This window comes from Chiloscyllium plagiosum, chromosome 4, assembly GCF_004010195.1.
Source record: "Chiloscyllium plagiosum isolate BGI_BamShark_2017 chromosome 4, ASM401019v2, whole genome shotgun sequence".
Lineage (NCBI taxonomy): Eukaryota > Metazoa > Chordata > Chondrichthyes > Orectolobiformes > Hemiscylliidae > Chiloscyllium > Chiloscyllium plagiosum.
Window position 1 is genome coordinate 67,062,576 of NC_057713.1, and position 22,674 is coordinate 67,085,249.

The following is a 22,674-nucleotide window of genomic DNA, read 5'->3' on the forward strand; positions in this document are numbered from 1 at the left end:
TTCTCCCTCCCATCGCTCCAACTAACACCTTCTTCCAACTACCAGCTGGATTTATTCCTCATATCGAACTACCAAATCATTTCTACCACGTGTATTCAACTATCACTACTACACCACTCCACTCCTCTGCCCACCCATAACCCTTCCCCACTCTTTATCTGCAACTCCCCCTTTCCCAACTCCATCCCTGAAGAAGGGTTATACCTGAAACATCAACTTCTCCAACTGCTGAAGCTGCCTGGCTTTCTGTGCTCTTCCAGTCTCCTGCTTGTCTACTTTCCAAGTGAAATATAGAACAGATCTAAAAGTTGGTTTTAAATTGGAGAAAGGCTAATTTTGATGGTATTAGGCAAGAACTTTCAAATGCTGATTGGGGGCAGATGTTCACAAGTAAAGGGATGGCTGGAAAATGATAAGCCTTGAGAAATGAGATAATAAGAGTCCAGAGACTGTACATTCCTGTTAGGGTGAAAGAAAAGGCTGGTAGATGTAGGGAATGCTGGATGACTAAAGAAATTGAGAGTTTGCTTAAGAAAAAGAAGGAAGCATATGTTAGGTATAGACAGGATAGATCGAGTGAATCTTTAGAAGAGTACAAACGAAGTAGGTGTATACATAAGAGGGCAAAAAGGGGACATGAGATAGCTTTGGCAAATAGAATTAAGGAGAATCCAAAGGGTTTTTACAAATACATTAAGGACAAATACATTAAGGACAAAAGGTTAACTTGGAAGAGAATAGAGCCTCTCAAAGATCAGCAAGGTGGCCATTGTATGGAGCTGCAGGAAATGGGGGAGATATTTAACAAATATTTTGCATCAGTATTTACTGTGAAAAAGGATATGGAAGATATAGAATACAGGGTGATAGATGGTGACACGTTGAAAAATGTCCATCTTACAGAGGAGGAAGTGCTGGACGTCTTGAAACACATAAAGGTCAATAAATCCCTAGGACCTGTACCCTAGAATCTGTGGGAAGCGAGGGAAGTGATTGCTTGGCCCCTTGTTGAGATATTTGTAACATCGATAGTCACAGGTGATGTGCTGGAAGACTGGAGGTTGGCTAACGTGGTGCCACTATTTAAGAAAGGTGGTAAGGACAAGCCAGTGAGCCTGATGTCGGTGGTAGGCAAGTTGTTGGAGGGAATCCTGAGGGACTGGATGTACATGTATTTGGAAAGGCAAGGACTGATTAGGGATAGTCAACATGGCTTGTGTGTGGGAAATCATGTCTCACAAACTTGATTAAGTTTTTTGAAGAAGTAACAAAGAGGGTTGATTAGGGCAGAGGGGTGGACGTGATCCGTATGGACTTCAGTAAGGCATTCAACAAGGTTCCCCATGGGAGACTGGTTAGCAAGGTTAGATCTCATGGAATACAGAGAGAATTAGCCATTTGGATACAGAACTGGCTCAAAGGTAGAAGACAGAGGATGGTGGTGGAGGGTTGTTTTTCAGACTGAAGGCCTGTGCCACAAGGATCGGTGCTGGGTCCATTACTTTTCACCGTTTATGTAAATGATTTGGATATGAGCATAAGAGGTATAGTTAGTAAGTTTGCAGATGACACCAAAATTGGAGGTATAGTGGACAGCAAAGAAGGTTACTTCAGATTACAACAGGATCTGGACCAGATGGGCCATGGGCCGAGGAATGGCAGATGGAGTTTAATTTAGATAAGTGCAAAGTGCTGCATTTTGGGAAAGCAAATCAAAACAGGACTTGTACACTTAATGGGAAGGTCCTAGGGAGTGTTGCTGAACAAAGAGACCTTGGACTGCAGGTTCATAGTTCCTTGAATGTGAAGTCACAGGTAGATCGGATAGTGAAGAAGGTGTTTGGTATGCTTTCCTTTTTTGGTCAGAGTATTGAGTACAGTGGAAACTCGATTATCCGAACGAGATGGGCAGGCACTATTTCGTTCGGATAATCAAGTATTTGGAAAATCGATTAAATGCCTTTCCTCTGGGGCTCGGTGTTTTAAAGTCTGCTCCCCGTTCAGGAGACTAGCAGCAGCACACATTGCGCGACACCCAACCGCCAACTCCACCCCCCTGCCCGCCTACCCATATCCAACAGCGCCCCCCCCGACACCCTCCCGTCCAACACTGCCCCCGCCCCCAGCACCCACCCCCTCCGTCCCGTCCCGTTCACTCCCCGCTCCTTCTCCGGGGCATCTGGACTGCACACCAACAAGACTGCTGCAGCTGCCTTTGTGGGGTAAGTCTCCGAATAGCACGCGCGTGCACACGCACAGCCAGATGTCCCCACACAACGTTTTACTGCAAATGTTTGACAGGTTCCGTGTTTGTCCCTGCACAGGACAGTGTTGGAGAGATTATTCCTGGGACACGGGAGGGATGAGAGGGTGGTGGTTCGGGTACACCCCTCTAGAGAACCCCGGGGAAAGTGTGGGGACAAAGAGAGAGTGGAAGGTAAGTCATTTGGAGACGGTGCCTGTTTAATCACTGTAAACAAAAGACGCGATCACTGTTGGAAACATGTCTTTGATGTAATGTTTCTACTGGGACCTCGAGATCGCCTTCCGATAGTCCGATTTTTGGATAATTGGTATTCGGATAATCGAGGTTCCCCTATACAGGAGTTGGGAGGTTATGTTGCGGCTGTACAGAACATTCATTAGGCCACTTTAGGAATATTGCATAGAAGGATGTTGTGGAATTTGAAATGATTCAAAAAATATTTACAAGGATGTTGCCAGGGTTGGAGAATTTGAGCTATAGAGAGAGTTTGAATAGAATGGGGGTGTTTTCCCTGGAGCGTCGGAGGCTAAGGGGTTTACAGAGGTTTATTAAACCATGAGGAGCAGGGGAGTCCAGAACTAGAGGGCATTGGTTTAGGGTGAGAGGGGAAAAATATAAAAGAGACCTAAGGGGCAATCTTTTCACGCAGAGGATGGTACGTGTATGGAATGAGCTGCCAGAGGAAGTGGTGGTGGCTAGTACAATTGTAACATTTAAAAGGCATCTGGATGGGTATATGATTAGAAAGGGTTTGGAGGAATATGGGGTGGATGCTGGCACGTGGGATTAGATTTGGTTGGGTTATCTGGTTGGCATGGGCGTGTTGGACTGAAGTGTCTGTTTCCATACTGTACATCTGACTCTATGACTCTAAGTAGCATTTCATCTGTACCTCTTCCAATTTTATGTATTATATTCACTGCACCCAATATGGTCTATTCTACACTAGAGAAACCAAATGCAGATAGGGTTACTGCCTTGCAGAACACTTCCAGTCTGTGCACAAGCTGGACCCTGACCTTCCTGTAGCTGGTCATTTTAACATAGTGCCCTGCCCACATGTCCAGATCTGCAGTGTTCCAGTGAATCACAGCACAAACTGTGCAAACAACATCTCATCTTCAGATTAGACACTTTATAGCCTTCTGGATTTAATATGGAGTTCAACATCTTCAAATTGTGAACGTTTCTTTCCTTTCTTTTAACATTTTATCATGTCTTCCCCCTCCCAATCCCACTTAGTCACCTTTCAGTCTGGCAGGAGACACACCATTGTTCTGCCATTCTCACATTCTGATTGTTTAATCTGAACTATCAACATCTATTCTTCACTAGCACCCTGCACCCACTATTTTCCGTAAATGCACCCCCCACCCCAAACTACAGCATAAATGCTGTCCCCACTACACTTTACTTCAGCTCTCAGTCATCTAACTTGAAACATTAGCTTGCTCTCTCTCCATAGATGCTGTTCCACCCACTGTGATTTCCAGTATTTGTTGTCTTCAGTACAGATTCCAGCTTCTGCAGTAAAATTTTCCTTCATCTAACTTGATTTGTTCTATGTGATATCAAACAACAATGGATGCTGCAATGGGTGTGGGCCCAGATAACATTCTGGCAATAGCTCTAAAGACATGCTCCAGAAGTTGCTTAATCTCTAGCTGAGATGTTTTAATGTAGCTGCAACATTGGCATCGACCCAACAACGCGGAATATTGCTTGGGTATATCCTGTGCACTAAAAGCAGGACACATCCAACCCAACCAATTACCACTCCACCAATCAACTCTTGATCATCAGGAAAGTGTTGGAAGGTATCATCAACAGTGCTATAAAGCAGCACATGCTCAGCATTAACCTGATGATCCATATGGATTCATCTGCTCCTCGGATGCTGCCTGACCTGCTATGCTTTTCCAGTGCCACACTGTTTGACTCTGATCTCCAACATCTGCAGTCTTCACTTTCTCCTCAGCAATAACCTGCTCAGTGATGTCTAGTTTGTGCTCCTACCTGGTCATTTTGCTCTTGATCCCATTGCAACCTTGGTCCAAGCATGGACAGAGCTGAAAATGTGTTGCTGGAAAAGCGCAGCAGGTCAGGCAGCATCCAGGGAACAGGAGAATCGACGTTTCGGGCCTAAGCCCTTCTTCAGGAATTCCTGAAGAAGGGCTTATGCCCGAAACGTCAATTCTCCTGTTTCCTGGATGCTGCCTGACCTGCTGCGCTTTTCCAGCAACACATTTTTAGCTCTGATCTCCAGCATCTGCAGACCTCACTTTCTCCTCCAAGCATGGACAAAAGAGCTGAATTTCCAAAGGTGTGGTGATATTGAGTGCCTTAATATCAAGGCTGCAATTAACTGAGTGAGGCATCAACCAAATACTGGCAAGATGACAGGCATCATATCCTTCTGTTTCAAAGGTAGTGAAGACTCTTGTATTGTCTGAGGCAACAACTATAAGATAAAGAAGGCCAAAATTACTTTCAATAATGGACATGTCTGATTCTTGGAAAACAATTGAAGGTCCAACAAAAAGTGAACCATGGCTAAAATACGTTATTTTTAAATTGGTAAATTTGCGGATGACACCAAGGTTGGTAGAATTGTGGATAGTGACAAAAAATGTTAAAGGGAGCATCAAATTCAGCCCATAGAAATTGTTATAGAAATTGTCATGTAGTTGTTTTGTATACATGTAATAATTTTAAAATGTTGCATCATTGATAATCAATATTTTACTTTAAGCGTATATATAACATTTCTTTATTATTTGTTATAGACTGATATCTTCTATGTGAAAGCTGTACACCTTGGCAACTTACAAAAGCTTGTGATTGGCCATGATGGCTTAGGTGCAGGTCAGAAGTTTTTCAATGATTTTTACTTCTTAAAACTACGGAGAACTTTCAAAGTTTGCAGCTCTCATTTGCCATAATGCAGTCTCTCAGAATTGAAAACAATGGCTAGATTTGAATGGTATAATGTCCTTGATTAGAAATGTAGTGTTATTTGTTTAATGGAAAAAAGGCAACTGTTAATAAAATAAGGAGCATCTAATAGCATTTTGATTGTAATGACTAGTTGGGTAATGCAGATATCTGGATTCATGATCCAGGCAAAGTGAGCACTGATCCCAACAAGGTAGTTTTAGAATTTAAACTCTGTTTAAGAAAACAATGTTGAAGTAAACATAAGCTGCTTTCCAGTAAAAAGTGCCATGTGTTAAACGATGTATGGATTCTTGGTAAGGATAACATTGCATTGCCCATACCCAGTCTTCATTTTCAATGAGCAAGAGCTGGTACAAAGATATTTTAAAATTATACCATTTACTTTTGGTAGATCTCTACATTGTCCTTAATCATTCCGCTCTGCAAAATAAGGGCGAGGCAAACCAAATGTTACCAAAGTTTATGGAATACAAATAAGATAGTGCTGGTGGAGTAGGCAACGTCCAGGCTCCTGTGCCCATACGTGTCCTTTTCATTCACTTCTTTTATCTTTTTCCCTTTTCCTCTTCTTTTCTCAGTTTTATTTAGTTTTCGCTCAAACCTACCTGATCAAGAGAGCTGTTCAGTAGGAAGGCAATTTTGATTGTATCTAAAGTGGCAGGGGCATCTTCAGAGGCAGAGTGGCTACAGAGTCGACCAGCCTGTGAAGCCTGGAGAGGGACTCTCTCTTCTGTGTGGAGTGAGCCCCTGGAAGCGACATGGCATGGACTGGTACAGCCCAAAGCAGGACACTGGCAGTGGCATTGTGTGGGCGGATGAAGCCCAGAATGAGGCTCTTGCTTCCACATTGCGTGGGCTGGTGTAGCCTGGAGCGACAGCATTGTGTGGGCTGGTGAAGCCCGGGTGGAACTGTCGCAGCAGAGAAGGAGAAGTTGGGCTGTACTTAAATCATCATTTTTTAAAATTTAAGTTAATATGAATGGCGCTTTGCATGGTGATGGTCCACACTTCTCACTGTACTTCATATTGGATACACGTGATTCAATTCAGTTCAATTCATTAGCCTCAGAATAATTGGGCTGCTTGGAATTTCACAGTGCAGAAAGGGACCATTTGTTTATGTTGTACACTTATGTTATCTTATCTCACTCTATCTCATCTTACCATTCTACTCTTTTTTTTGTACTTATCCAGTTTCCCTTTAAGCTACATGGAGGCTATTCATCTGGATTATTCAATAGGCCAGTAAATTCCATAATATCAGTGCACTCTAAGTAGTGTTTATTTTGAATCCATTGTTTGTTAGTGACAGTACATATGGGCCCAAATTTTTGAACTACTTCACAAGTGAAAACATTCTGTCCACATCTACCTTATCAAACTTTTTCTTAATTTTAAAGACCTTTAATATATATTCTTTCAGTCCCATTTCTAGAATAAAGAACATTCCTGATAGTTGTGCCCTTGTGGGTTTTTTTTTATCATCTTTTAACTAGCATTTTTAGCATAGGCTAGTGCAAATTGAATGTTTTTTTCCTCATTGCTATTTGTGAAGAAGTATTTTATCAGCATTTACTCTCCTTCCATTGAGTTTACACTTTGGGATTGCATTGGGGAAAAAAAATGAATAGTTTTTTTTAAGTTTAATAAATCAAAGTTATTTAATTATACTTACAGTGAATTGGATTAAAAAAAAAACTGGTCCCTTAACTGGTTAGAACTGAATTAAGGTATTTGTCCTTTTTAGTCAACTCTAAGATTTTTTTAAGTTTAACTTTCCATGTATTCATGGGATCAGTGCAGATTTATGTAGTTTTAAAGTTGTTGCTCATTTTTATTTATATATATTTTATATATATGTATAAACTAAAAGAATTTGCTTTACCTCCCGTTGATTTTTTTTTGATATATTAGATATAGAGTGAATTATATTTAATGTGAAATAAAGTGAAGGTTTATGTTTCATCATGTCATTCTTCAAACATCGCAGTTTATCTTCTTTGTGATTTTGTAAATTTATCACAAGCATGAATGTCCGCTGCTCTATATGTTCTGCCCAGTCTTACAGTTTCCTTTCTATTTCACAGGAAATGGCTGGTTTTTGGAGAAGGTTAAAATAACAGACACAATTAAAGAAAGCAAAGGATTTATTTTTCCTTGCCACAGGTTTGATTTAAAAATCTGGAACCCTCTCTGTGGTGAAAATACTAGATAAAATTAATTTAGATTACTAGCAGTTATAGAACCCTAACACATTAACTCTTTTAATATATTTTGTTAAATCTAGGGATGACTTTGTAGTCATGGATTTGGATTTTCACGTCAGGTTATTTTGGGAGCCATTTAGATTGCGAAGTGGGAACTGATTCTTTAATTTCCATGCCGATTCTCATGTCCATCAATTTTTGCTGGCATGGGAAAAGATTGGGTAGCCATCTCTCACACAGCACTTCCACTTGTGAGATCTGCACACTTGTAAGTGGAAAGAAATATGCTTTGTTGAATGCAACTTTATTATAGAGAATGATTTGAGAAATCATCTTTCTTAGAATCCTACAGATACAGGTTACTGTTGATGTCATCTGATGTCTCTATGATCTAACTCCTTTGGACATCCACAGTGGCTATACTTAACAGCATAGGTACAATTCCTTTAATATGACCTATTGTTTCAAGAGAACTGAAGGGTCTGCTCCACCCCCACTCAATGATATCAGTGTCTGTTAATTGAAGAATATCTGAACTTATATAAGTAGCCCCACTTACTAAAGAAACCTAATGATTAGCAATCATATCTAAGGTTTCCAAATCACTTTACCTTTGTAGTGACATGTGGCATGCATCTCACCATTAAGTCTGATTCTTGTACTTCATGAACCAGAATTGAGGAGTTTCTGGCCTCCTATTTTGAGGAGTTTCTGGCCTCAACCATGATGTAACGCTGAAATGAATTGAACTGTCTTGTGGTCAATTGATCACAGGCTCAAAATTGGATGTATTAAATTGATCAATAGCCAGAGAAATTAGGCCTGGCAGAAAATTAGCCATGCTAACTTAAATAGCAGCTATTGGCTGCAAAGAACAATGGAAAACAAGGTCAAAGAGATCAAGAACGTTCAAGAGGAACCACTTACAAACAATCGAGGATTATGTATTTGAGAGGTGTCAGAAAGTCCAGCTAGTGCCTGAGGATATGCACTTGATACCTCCCCAGCATGGAAACAGTGAATGGTGTTGGCAGAACACAATTGAATGTTTTGTATGCTACGCATGAAGCCATTGGTCAAAGGTCAAAGAACAGTTAGAACGGTCCAGGGTGTGAGGGATAAATACAGATCAGGAAGCTAGACCCTCAGCAAAGAGAGACTCAGGGCAGAATATCCAGGAGAAGATCCTGCGTGATCCATCTTTGTGGAAAAGAGCTAACCTTACATCAGAGAGGGAGGAGATTCCAATGTTCAGAACAAACACATGCATTGATGCAGGTCATATCCTTTCTCAGATGAATAGAGCTAGATAAAGAGTAAATAATATTGGATTTGGAAAATGGTCTTATGGTGCTTTTAATAAGGACTATTTGGTTCATAAAATAGAGTTCTGTATCCCTTTAACTGTCTTTACTACATAAACTGGCTAAAGTGTCCAAAGTATAGTCAACAGTCTTCTCCCAACAGTCTCATTCAATTTTAAAAAGTTTCATCTGCCTTTAACCTTCAATATATGTATTTTTAAATTTACTTCATGGGCCTATTACTTGACACAAGGAGAATATATCTTATTCAATTTGGTTGTCCAGAGTTTCAGGTGCTTCTGCCTGACACTGACAAATTTTTGAACTGTAAACTTTTGAAATGAAATCCCTAATGGCTGTTTCAGCAAACTGCCTGAAATTGGTGTGCATGGCATTCTACATCTGTGACCACACAGGAGTGTTATCGATGTGGCCTTTTCTCATCACAATGTGGAAAAAGAGCTATTGTTCTATCTTGCTGAACCATTTCTGACTACTAAACCTGACTGGCTCCTAGACCATTCTCTGACTTTCACATAAAATAAATGTGTTTTGCATGGGATTTTTGGCCTATCTGGCATATATTCCATATAGTCTGACATGGATTTATCCTGTACCCCAACACACTATGGACCTGTTTGAAATTCTCCTTTGATTAGTACTGTTAGCAGTTTGCAAAATTGTTTATGAAGGATTTCATTTTTTTCAGTACCCTTGCTTAAATTGTTTGCATTTTATTAATCTATAATGGGGATACCTCCTAAATTTAAAAATTAACTGGGATGGACAAATTTAAAACTCTAGACATTAATTATGCCATTGGGTGTTGCAATTTATTCCAGAGCACCTTGTTTGGCAAGAATAGCATTGTTACTGCCATTGATCATTCACAATAATATACTGATCTAATCCTTCTTTGTCTTTTTATTGAGACCAGCCACAATATAGTACCTGCTGAATCTTTGGTGTCAACTTATCCAATACACAGCCTGGGTAAGTTGACACCAAACTTCCATATTTCTGAATATCCATCACTGATGTATTTGCAATATGGACCATGACAATTGACGTAATCATATCTATCTTGCCTTTTTCCAAGTGTTAAATAGATATACTCTCTTAATCCTTTTTTAAATGTTTAACCTTTTCTATAGGCTTCAGATTTATGGAAATGCATTTAATCCCTGTGGCCACTCAGCTGCTTCCAGTTGATAATTGCATATTTTGTTGTCAGCCTTCTCGCACTCCTCAAGGATATATATCCTATCAAAAAGATAAGCTTGTGAGCAGAGGGGGCAAGGTTGGCTTATTAGTAAGAAATTAAAGTAAATCAATAGTAAGAAATGAAGTAGGGGCTCACGAGGGAGCAGGCAATGCTGGATTTAGAGTATAACCTGGTGTGTGATTAATAAGGGAGCTTAAGGTGAAGGAACCCCTAAGTGGCAGTGATCATAATATGATTGAATTTTCTGTGCAATTTGAGAGTGAGAGGATAGAATCAGAGGCAACAGTATCACAGCTAAATAAAGGCAACTACAGTAGCATGAGGGAGAAGCTGGGAGAGGAGCTTAGCAGGAAAGCGTGGAACTGCAATGGTAGGAGTTTCCAGGAGTAATTCAGGAGATACAGCAGAGATTCATCCCGAGGAAAAAAAAGCATGTTACAGGGAGGATGAGGAAACCATGGCTGACTAGGGAAGTTAGGGATAGTATAAAAGCAAAACAGAAAGAATATAATGTGGTGAAGGGAGTAGGAAATCAAAGGATTGGGTAGCTTGCAAAGACCAACAGAGAATAACTAAAAAAAGGGAGAAGATTAAATATGAGGATAAGTTAGCCAGTAATATAAAGGAAGGCTTTAAAAGTTTCTTTAGATATATAAAAGGCAAAAGAGAGGCAAAAGTGAAAATTGGGTTGCTGTAAAATTATGCTGGAGAGTTAGTAGTGGGGTACAAGGAAATGGCTGAGGAATTGAATAATTACTTTGTTCAGTCTTCACGATGGAAGACATGTAATATTCTAAAAATTCAAGAGAGTGAGGGGGCAGAGCTGAGTATGGTGGCCATCACCAAGAAGAAGGTGGTAGAAAAACGGAATGGCTTGAAGATGGATAAACCATCTGGACCAGATGGACTACGTCCGAGAGTTCTAAGGGAGATAGCTGAAGAGATAGTGGAGGTGTTAGTGGTGATCTTTCAGTAAGATCTTTTAGAGGACTGGAAAATTGGTAACGTAACACCGGTGTTTAAAAAGAGAGTAAGGCAAAAGACAGAAAATTACAGACTGATCTCCCTAACCTTGGTCATGGGTAAGATCCTGAAATCCATTGTGATGGATAAGATTTCTAAATATTTGGACGTATTAGCTTTCGGAGCGCTGCTCCTTCATCAAGTAGCTGTGGGAATGATGTTGAGAAAGAGCAGTGCTCTGAAAGCTAGTGCTTCCAAATAAACCTGTTAGACTATAACCTGATGTTGTGTGATTTTTAACTTTGTCCACCCCAGTCCAACAGCAGCACCTTCATTTAAGCAGCACATTCTGAATACTTGGAAGGGTATGGTAAAATAGGGCAAAGTCAGCATGGTTTCATTAAGGGGAGGTCATGCCTGACAAATCTGCTAGAATTCTTTAAGGAATTAATGAGCAGGTTAGACCGACCTGTTACATAACCATGTCATCTACCTGGACTTCAAGAAGGCCTTTGACAAGGTGCTGCATGGTAAGATAAGGGCCCATAGTGTCAGAGGCAAGATGCTAGCATGGATAGAAACTTTGCTGTGGTGGGGAAAGCAGAGAGTGGGGATAAAAAGGTCCTTCTCAGGATGGCAAGGCTGTGTTGGGATCACAACTTTTCACTTTATACATTAACAACTTAAATGAAGGAACTCAAGATATTCTGGCTAAGTTTGCAGATGATACAAAGCTAGGTAGAGGGACCAGTCACATTGAGGAGACGGGAAGGCTACAGAAGGATTTGGAAGGTTAGGAGAGTGGACAAAGAAGTGGCAGATGGGGCACAACATGGGAAAGTGTGAGTTCATGTACTTTGGGAGGAAGAATAGAGGCATGGACTATTTTCTAAATGGGGAGAAAATTCAAAAATCTGAAGTGCAAAGAGACTTCAGAGTTCTAGTCCAGGATTCTCTCAAGGTAAACTGGCAGGTTGAGTCAGTAGTTAGGAAGGCAAATGCAGTGATGGCATTCATTTTGAGAGGATTTGAATATAAAAACAGTTATGTACTTCTGAGGCTCTGATCAGACCACATTTGGAGTATTGTGTGCAGTTTTGGCCCCAAATCTCAGGAAGGAGGTACTGATCCTGTAGCATGTTCAGAGGAAATTCATGAGAATGATCCCAGGAATGAAAAGCTTAACTTATGAGGAATATTTGAGGACTCTGGGTTTGTACTCGATGGAGTTTAGAATGATGAGGGGGATTCTATTTGAAACATACAGAATACTGGACAGAGTGGACGTTTGGAAGATGTTTCCATTGGTAGGAGAGACTAGGATCCACGTGCATAGCCTTAGAGTAAAGGGAAGACCTTTTAGAACAGAGGTAAGGAGAAACTTCTTCAGCTAGAGAGTGATGAATCTATGGAATTCATTGCCACAGAAGGCTGAAGAGGACAGGCCATTGAATATATTTAAGACTGAGATAGATAGGTTCTTGAGTATTAAGGGGATCAAGGGTTACAGGGAGAATAGGGATGAGAAACTTATCAGCCATGATTGAATGGTGGAGTGGAATCAATAGGCTGAATGGCCTAATTTCTGCCCCTATGTCTTATTGTCTTAATGTTGACATTTCCTCAAGACACTTGACAGTTTATCTTGAAAATTTTGCATGTTGCTTTTTGGCAGTACCATTGAGAATCCATGAGTTTATGTATTTTTCTTGCACTTCATTTTATATTCACCAAAAGGCAACTGATAACCACTGCACGGTGGCAGTGGGCAGCACGGTGGCACAGTGGTTAGCACTGCTGACTCATAGCGCCAGAGACCCGGGTTCAATTCCTGCCTCAGGCGACTGACTGTGTGGAGTTTGCACGTTCTCCCCGTGTCTGCGTGGGTTTCCTCCGGGTGCTCCAGTTTCCTCCCACAGTCCAAAGATGTGCAGGTGAATTGGCCATGCTAAATTGCCCCTAGTGTTAGGTGAAGGGGTAAATGTAGGGGTATGGGTGGGTTGTGTTTCGGCGGGTCGGTATGGACTTGTTGGGCCAAAGGGCCTGTTTCCACACTGTAATGTAATCTAAGTAATCTAAAAAAAAATCTAAAGGTGCTGTAGGCCCTATCTAAAGGGTTACACTTGTATCTTCAAAAGGGTTCCCAGGCTATTCAGACATGCCCATAAAGATCAGACCTGCTCCTCTTCGCTATAAACTGAACATTGTGTATCCAGACATCCACGTCACCAAAATCTCAAAGTGGAGGCAGCTGCTGGTTTCTTTGTGCAGCTTCGCCCATGGCAAATGCATGCACAGACCCTGGCCCTACCATAATTTGTGGTGGGGCTTCTGATTTCCGACTTGCTTTGCCATTTTTACCATGGTAAATCAAAAACATTAGCCTTCACTGGTTTAAAAGTTTAAAACTTTGAATTGTAGTTTTAGACACCTTGTTACAAAAAAAAGGATCAATTCAAAAATAGTTGATTGCATGAAATATAGATCTACCAACTACAACTATAAGCCTTTCCTATCCTGTGTTCCAGAGATAACTGCAAATGCATGGTACAGGATGAGTCCTCCACAACTGGGTCTCAGACACCATTTTGCTGACACCCCTTATGTTATTGAGTAAATCTGAACCTTAATTTGTTTATGCATTTAAAAGCTGGATAGGATGAATATTGATGCTAGTTGTAGGATCAAGCAAACTTCTCTGTCTGGAATCATTTCATTGTTTTTTAAGTTCACCCATCAAGCTCTGAAGCTTCAAGGTAGAGACAGTTTGTGCAATTAACTTGTCATCATTAATGACTCCCAATTAATGATTGTGGATTGAATGATTGGGTACTGTTGAAATTGAGATAGAAAATCGTAGGGAAGATTGTCATTGTCTACCAGTGATGTGGAATGAATATTACATGGCATCATTCAGTAAGGCTAAATTTTACAAAAGTTCTGCAGATAATAGGCATAGATTGTCGGAGTTTTAAATGAAATTCTGTAAAATTTTCAGCAAATGTGAATATTCTTTAAGTTGTAATGGATGGGGGGTCATTGTGAAATAGCTAAAATTGTTTAGACTGAGGGAACTTTCTGTGGGTCAAACAAAGATGTGCTAGACTGTAACTGACTGATCTGTAACAACAGTATGACTGGGACCACTGGAAGTGTTTCCTCTTGATTTACATCTGTTTTATGTGTGTATCTCATGCCATATATCAGCTGCATTTCCTCTCTTCATTGGTCAGTTTAAACATCAAGCAAATCGTTAAACATAGTTTATAGGATCATAGAGATATACAGCTCAGAAACAGACCCTTCAGTCCAGCTCGTTCATGCCAACCAGATATCCTATATAAATCTACTCCCATTTGCCATCATTTGACTCATATCCTTCTAAACACTTTCTATTCATATACCATTCAGATATCTTTTAGATATTGTAATTGCTCCAGCCTCCACCACATCCTCTGGAAGCTCATTCTATACATGCACCACCCTCTGAGTGATAAAGTTTCCCCTCAGGCCCCTTTTTAAATCTTTCTCCTCTCACCTTAAACCTCTAGTTTTGGACTCCTCTACCTCAGGGAACAGACCTTGACTATTCACCCTATCCATGCCCCTCATGATTTTATAAGCCTCTATAAGGTTACCCCTCAGCCTCCATTGCTCCAGGAAAAATAGCCCCAGTCTATTCAACCTCTCCCAATAGCTCAAACCCTCCAACCCTGGCAACATCCTTGTAAATTTTCTGAACTCTTTCAAGTTTCACAGCATCTTTCCTGCAGCAAGGGACCCAGAACTGCATGCAGTATTCCAATAGTGGCCTAACCAATGTCCTGTACAGCTACAACATGACCTCCCACCTCCTATACTCAATGCACTGACCAATAAAGGCAAGCATACCAAACACCTTCTTCACTATCCTATCTACTTGCGACCCCACTGCATGCAGTATTCCAATAGTGGCCTAACCAATGTCTTGTACAGCTACAACATGACCTCCCACCTGCTATACTCAATGCACTGACCAATAAAGGCAAGCATACCAAACACCTTCTTCACTATCCTATCTACTTGCGACCCCACTTTCTTCTCATTATCCACAAGTCTGCAACTATATTTAAGACAGATTGAGTTTTCTATTTGCTGGTCTTTTTAAATTGGTGAGTTATGAAATATGTATGGATGCCATATGGCTAGTTTGTTAATATTCCACATAGGGAACCTATTGTGGGATTTAGTAGTATCGGAAGTTCCACTGCATACAATTAAGGATGAAAAGCTTTGCTTTGAAAGAAATTGGTTGCTTTGAGATTGGTATCTATACTGCAGAAAGTCATACCACAGTAGATGTATAAGGAAACTGGCCATTCAAAATATGAAGGAGCATGCTTCCATCAATTTACAGTCCTGGCAAGTAATTTCTATTAGTTCTATGCAGAGATACATTACACATAGGCCTGGTTAGCTCAGTTTCCTGGATGCCAAGTGCAGAGCGATGCCAAAAAATTTGGATTCAGTTGCTGCACTGGCTGAGGTTACCATGAAGGCCCAACCTTTTCAAACGCATCCCTCACCTGAGGCATCGTGGCCCTTTGGTTAAACTACCACCAGTCATTGCTCTCTCCTGAGGGAGCAACCCTGTGGTCCATTAGGATTAAGACAACTTTACCTTTTTATTACACTTGGGGAAACAGAAATAGAAATGCCAGGAATTTTCTGGTGGATACTGTTTCTTGCCAGTTTCATCCTTTTCCTTATAATAGAGAGATCCTATAAAGTGGCTAAGAACAGTGGGAAATCAGAAGATTGGGAGGGATACAAAAGCAAACAGAGGATAACAAAGAGTGTAATAAGAAAGGAGAGGATCAAATATGAAGGTAGGCTAGCCAGTAATATTAGAAATAATAGTAAAAGTTTCTTTCAGTACATAAGAAACAAACGACAGGCAAAAGTAGACATTGGGCCACTTCAAACTGATGCAGGAAGCCGAGTGATGGGAGATAAGGAAATAGCAGAAGAACTTAACAAGTACTTTGCGTCAGTATTCACAGTGGAAGACATGAGTAATATCCCAAAAATTAAAGGGTGTCACGGGGCTGAGTTGAGGGTTGCCATTACGAAAGAGATAGTGCTAGAAAAGTTAAAAAGTCTTAAAATTGATAAATCTCCTGGCCCCGATGGGATACACCCTAGAGTCCTGAGAGAGGTGGCTGAGGAAATAGCAGAGGCATTGGTTGAGATCTTTCAAGAGTCACTGGAGTCAGGAAAGGTCCCGGATGATTGGAAGATGGCCGTTGTAACCCCCTTGTTCAAGAAAGGATCAAGACAAAAGATGGAAAATTATAGGCCAATCAGCTTAACCTCGGTTGTTGGTAAAATTCTAGAATCCATCATTAAGGATGAGGCTTCTAAATTCTTGGAAGAGCAGAGTCTGATTAGAACAAGCCAACATGGATTTAGTAAAGGGAGGTCATGCCTGACAAACCTGTTGGAATTTTTTGAAGAGGTAACAAGTGAGGAGACTAGGATCCGTGGACACAGCCTTAGAATTAGAGGGGGTCATTTCAGAACAGAAATGCGGAGGCATTTCTTCAGCCAGAGAGTGGTGGGCCTGTGGTATTCATTGCCACGGAGTGCAGTGGAAGCCGGGACGCTAAATGTCTTCAAGGCCGAGATTGATAGATTCTTGTTGTCTCGAGGAATTAAGGGCTACGGGGAGAACGCTGGTAAGTGGAGCTGAAATGTGCATCATCCATGATTGAATGGCGGAGTGGACTTGATGGGCCGAATGGCCTTACTTCCACTCCTATGTCTTATGGTCTTATAGTCTAATACTAATAACCAGAAACCACTGCCTGAGGAAAATAACAGAGAGGGTGAAACTGTAGTGCAATAGGTGCCCTCCTAAAATCTGCTGCCACTCATATCAGGGAAAAAGATGGTGGATTTCCTTTCCTTTTTTATCTGTAAAAGACTGTTTGAGTACTTTCTGTACAGGCGAGAAAGTTAACTTGATTTTAATAGATCACGTGCAACATTTTTAAAGACTGGAGGTTGAATTTCCTATATTGTTAGGACCCCAATTTTGCTGCGTTTTAGAGTCCTGACCTTGCTCCAGAAATGATGGCCACCTGGTCTGAACCAAGAAGGTATTTTTTGAAATATAGGTTTCAGCCTTAGGGCACAACATGCAGGACAGCTGAAAATAACTTGTTGGGTACACAATTGATTACTGAGAGCTTATGTTGCATCCTTTGAATCAAAATGGCCTGAAAGTGGAAAGTGCACCTGTCTTTAGTGATAAATTGCTTGTATGCTGCCTCTAATCCTTCCACATGGCACAATTAAAATTCATCCAAAGATTTATATTAGGCACTCGATCGTAAGTGAACTGTCTTAATTTGTCAAAGTTACAGGAATGTCACTAATTTAGTTACCTACCTCGAAGATACAAGGTTATACATTTTAACTGCCTTGAAACATTTTTAATAATGTTATATTCTCTTTGTGTATTATCCAGTTCTTCCGGTTATGCCTGGAAGACTGATACCAATAACACATCAGAACCAAGTAATGATTGTAGTGTTCATCCTTGCTTTTGTGATATTGACTATGGTTTTTAAACGTACTTTTTTTTTCTTTTCTCATTTGTTTGCTATGACTCTTTTTGAGAAGTTATTTGCAATTTCTGATATTTGAAATATTTTAAAAATTCTCATCTTTTCCACATTGTTTCTGCTTGTCTTTATAAGTTATCCTATGCATTTTTTACATTTTTACATTTCCACTGAACAAGATGTCAAAATTTATTAATTTTGATTGTCATTTCAATAATATTTTATTAGATATTTTCCATTTTTCTAAAAATTCACTACCATCATATTTTATTACTCCTTTTTAAAGTCATCTTTGCATTCTCAAATTTGTTCTTTTTCAGAACTTTTTTTTTGTTATTCATGTATTTAAGTATGTAATAACTACTTTTCTGTTTCTAACATACCTATCATTACTGGAAAATTCCTAGAGATTAGATTTACAATTGGAAAATTAAAGTTTTAACAAGTTTTTTGGGAGACAAGGTATGTTTTATACTTACTCATTTTAAAAAATTGTCTACGTATTTATTTGCATTATACTGATTTAATGGTGGAGCAGGAAAATTAACTAAAATAATGTAAAACAGATGTTACTTGTTTGCCGCTTTAATAATGTTATATGCTCTTTGTGTATTATCCATAATTATAAGCTGACTTATGCTTAATTATCCTTCTAAAGGGCATTTGTTTCAACACATTACACATGGTGTATAATACATGATTTTCTTTTGGCAGATGGCTGGATCAGGGAGAAGATGATGGCAAAATTGCAAGGGAACTAAATGTTGCAGAAAACTTCACCTTTCCAGAAAGTACGTGTCTCCTGATAACAATTTTACCAGATGTCTTCTGATGTGAATAAGGAGTACTTTGTTATCATTAGCAACAAATTGTTCTGCATTTTGCTTGTTGAAACTGATGTAATTTTTATCTTTTCAGAACATGAACTGGAACTCAAAAGAAAGGAAATTGTAAGGAACACTTTTTGTTCATGAACTAAATTTGTGTAAACATGTTAAAAGCCCATTAGATTTTACAGAATTTAGGTACTAATGTATTTTTAAAAGTCTGTTTTGTTGACTTAATTAATATTTCCTCTCAGCCAATAAATTAGTGCTGCTTTTATCTCTCTAATCAGTGGGCATCTGAGAAGTGGAAGTTCAAGGCTGGGAGGATTTTGCAGTTTTACTGCAAACCAATAGAAAAATTCATACGCCTGATGCCAGATGGTACAGTGGATGCCACAGCAGAGAAGGATGATCCCAATGGTATGGAAAATTAGAATTGTGATTTGTAATGGAGATTGCTGACTTTGTATTAACGTTTTAATAATTTCTCTATATTCTGAATGGCTCGGAGTTCTGGGAATGAATGGCTTCTAAATAAATCAAAATATCATGTATTATTTGCATTCTGAACTAACAATTATATCACTCACTAGTAACATTAAATTTATATGTAAGCTGATTTAAGTAGTTTTGGAAAAAAAATGACATTAGATAATTCACAATAAAAGACAGCTGAAATTCTCAACACTCATTTTATTATTTTGAAAATGGTGGCGGTGGAGTAAGCACCTCAGCCCGGGGCTAGTTCATTCTGTCCGTTTTTTTTCTTTTCTTCTGTTTTCAAAAATTTTTTCAGTGCTTTATTTAAGAAAAATTTAACAAGAAATAGCAGTGACATCATCAGAGCAGCTGAAGGCTGGAGCAGCGTAGGGTGGAGGCCTGAGCTGAGTGCGATGGCAAGTGGACTGGAGGCTTGAGCTTAGTGGGGAGAGCCGGCATGCCCTGAGTACAGCGGGATGGTCAGCGAACTGGAGTAGAGCAGGCTAGAGACGTGAAGCTGAGTGGGGACAACCAGTGGAGGTCTGTGCGGAGTGGTGACAGCCAGCTTGCCCGGAGCTGAGCAGGACAGGGATGGTTGAACTGGGGAAAGTGAGGGTTGGTGCTGGTGGTCAGACTATGAGCCCAGTCAGACTATGTGTTAAAGCTCCCTGTATTGATCTACTGCAGGCTCTTTATAGAAAGTACTGTTTATCTTTTTAACTTCATTTCTTAATTTTTGATCTTATGATATGAACAATTGCAAAGTAATAACTTTTTTCTTTATTTATCTATTTTGATAGAAGATTTGTACCTTGGTACTTTGTACCTAAAGATGACACCATGTGGAGCAACACTAAACTTTTCACTGTACTCCAGTACTTCTGTACTTGATTACACAGGACAACAAACCTAATTCTAACTCTTCTGTGTTATAAATTTTGGAAGTCATTTTAAAAGCAGAGATTGTTAAATGCAAGTTACTTATTTATCTTCATGGCAAACTAAAATATTTTAAAAATGACACATTCCCATGACAATGGTATTACAAGTACAGCAGTAGAATTGTATATTTAGCAACTATCTGGCATAAAATTACTGCTTGTAATGAAATATTAATAGCTTAGACTTTAAATATTTGTAAATTAAACAAGTTGTTTTCTTGTGGGTGTTGTTCACAGATTTATACGTTGTGTATCGCCTTGGTGCTGAACAGCGTGCAGCTTATCATAATTGAAATTTCAGTAATATCATTTTATTTCATGGGATTCTGGAGCACTACATCACATTTATAGCAACACAATTTCCACAGGATTTGGAGCATAGTGCTAATAGGGAAGATTTCACACAGACAGCTGAGGTTAGCAAGTGAGTGGGACTTAGATTTATTTTAAGCTGAAGTCTGATTTTACTAAGTTTGGGAAACTGGACTTGAGGGAGCAGGCATGGATGGAATTAAGATTTAGAACATGGAACTATACAGCACAGGAATGGACCTTTTGGCCCATGATGTCGTGGCAAACATGACATTAAATTAAACTAATCCTTTCTACCTACCCTTATCTCCATTCCTTGCATATTCATGTGCTTATCTAAAACTTTCTTTAATGCCCCTATCATATCTGCCTGCACACCACCCTGAGAGCACATTCCAGACTCCTACCAATCTCAATTCTGGGAAAAAATGATTCTGACCATCAATCCTATCTATGCATCTCATAATTTTATAAGCTTCTACTATTTTGGCTCAGTGGTTAGGACTGCTGCCTCACAGCACCAGGGAACCAGGTTTGATTCCAGGTTCAGGGAACTGTGTGGAGTTTGCACATTCTCCCCGTGTCTGCATGGGTTTCCTCTGGGTGCTCCGGTTTCCTCCCACAGTCCAAAGATATTCTGGTTAGGTGAACTGACCATGCTAAATTGCCCATAGTGTTCAGGGATGTATAAGTTAGGTGCACTAGTCAGGGTAAATGTAGAGTAGTAGGATAAGGGAATGAGTCTGGGTGGGATACTCTTTGGAGGGTCGCTGTGAACTTGTTGGGCCAAAATGGCCTGTTTCCACATGTAGAGATTCTAGAATTAAAAAAGATTTCCCTCAGCCTCTGCCACTCCAGAAAAAGCAATGGGAGTTTTTTCTAGCCTCTCCTTATGGTTCATACCCTTTAACCCAGGCAGCATTCTGCGAAACCTCTTCTGCAACCTCTCCAAAGCCTCCACATTTTTCCTGTAAAATGGCGAACAGAAATTGAACACAATACAGTAAGTATTGGCTAATCAAAGTCTTATTATGTCGTACTGACTCTTGTACTCAATTCCCCAACCAATAAAGCTTATTTACCACCCTCTCTACTTGTGTGGCCACTTTCAGGGTGCTATAGACTTGAAATTCAAGATCCCTGTTTACATCAATGCTGCTTAGGATCCTTCCATTAACTGTATATTTTCCTTAACATTTGATCTCCCAAAGTGCAGCACCTCATACTTATATGGATTAAACTGCATCTGCCATTTCTCTGTCCATATCTGCAAATTGATCTATATCCCACTGGAACCTTTGACAACCTTCGACACTATCCACAACACCTTCAATCTTTGTAGTGTCTGCAAACTTACTAAAACTCACCCATCTACATTTTCATCCAAGTCATATCACAGACAACAGAGGTCCCAGTATGGATCCCTGCAGAACACCACTAGTCATGGACTTCCATCCAGAAAAATACCCTTCCATCACTACTCTCTGCTTTCTATGGGCAAGCCAATTCTGAGTCCGTGCAGCCAACTCACTGTGGATCCCATGCGTCTTAATCTTCTGGATGTGCCTACCATGAGGGACCTTGTTGAAAGCCTTACTAAAATCTATGTAGATAACTTCCATTTTTTACCCTCATGGATCATCTTCATCACCTCCTTGAAAAGTTCAATCAAGTTAGTAAGCCATGACCTGCCCTGCTCAAAGCCATGCAGATTGTCCCTAATTAGGCCATGCTTTTCCAAATGTGTGTAAATCCTATCCCTACGAATTATCTCCAATATCTACCCAATCACTGATGTGAGACTCACCAGTCTACAGTTTCCTGGATTTATCCCTATTTCCCTTGTTGAATAGAGGAACAACATTAGCTACTCGCCAGTCCTCTGCAATGTCTCCAGTGTCTAAGAAGGAAACAAAGATCTTGATCAAGGCCCCAGCATCTCCTCTCTTGCCTCACTCTCAATAACCTGGGTTAGATACCATGGAGCCCTGGGGAATTATCCACCTTAACGCTTTTCAAAAGAACCCAACACCATTTCTTTCTTAATCTCAAAATGCTCTAGAATATTAGCATAGAGTCATAGAGATGTACAGCATGGAAATAGACCCTTCGGTCCAACCTGTCCATGCTGACCAGTTATCCCAACCCAAAAGCATGTTCCGCATAAATGTCACTATCCATGATATCCTTTTCCTGGAGGAATACTGATGCACAGTACACATTTAGGATCTCACTCACATCCTCTGACTCCATTTCACAATTTCCCTCCTTTATCTTTGAGTGGTCCTACCTTATTCCTAATTATACTCTTATCTTTAATGTATATATATAATGCGGAGGGATTGGTTTTAACCCTACTTTCCAAGGCCAATTCATGGCCTTTTAGAGTCACAGAGTCAGAGCTGTACAGCACAGAAATAGACCCTTCGGTCCAACTTGTCCATGTTGACCCAATCTCGTCCCACCTGCCAGCAACCACCCCATATCCCTCCAAAGCCTTCCTATTCATGTACCCATCCAGATGCCTTTTAAATGTTGTAATTGTATTAGCCTCCACCACTTCCTCTGGCAGCTCATTCCATA

At 40.0% G+C, this 22,674-nt stretch overlaps 1 protein-coding gene across 12 annotated transcripts in view; it reads left to right on the forward strand.

The window, feature by feature from the left end:
- The window catches only part of LOC122549101 (lipoxygenase homology domain-containing protein 1-like), a 344,896-nt gene that overhangs the window by 142,994 nt on the left and 179,228 nt on the right, over window positions 1–22,674 (forward strand). For all 12 annotated transcript variants that reach the window (XM_043688351.1, XM_043688353.1, XM_043688355.1 and 9 more), the window contains 5 exons: window positions 5,053–5,131; window positions 7,312–7,390; window positions 18,246–18,322; window positions 18,450–18,481; window positions 18,649–18,778. In XM_043688351.1, coding sequence (XP_043544286.1) covers window positions 5,053–5,131; window positions 7,312–7,390; window positions 18,246–18,322; window positions 18,450–18,481; window positions 18,649–18,778 — 397 coding nt within the window. The remainder of the gene's footprint in view (window positions 1–5,052; window positions 5,132–7,311; window positions 7,391–18,245; window positions 18,323–18,449; window positions 18,482–18,648; window positions 18,779–22,674) is intronic.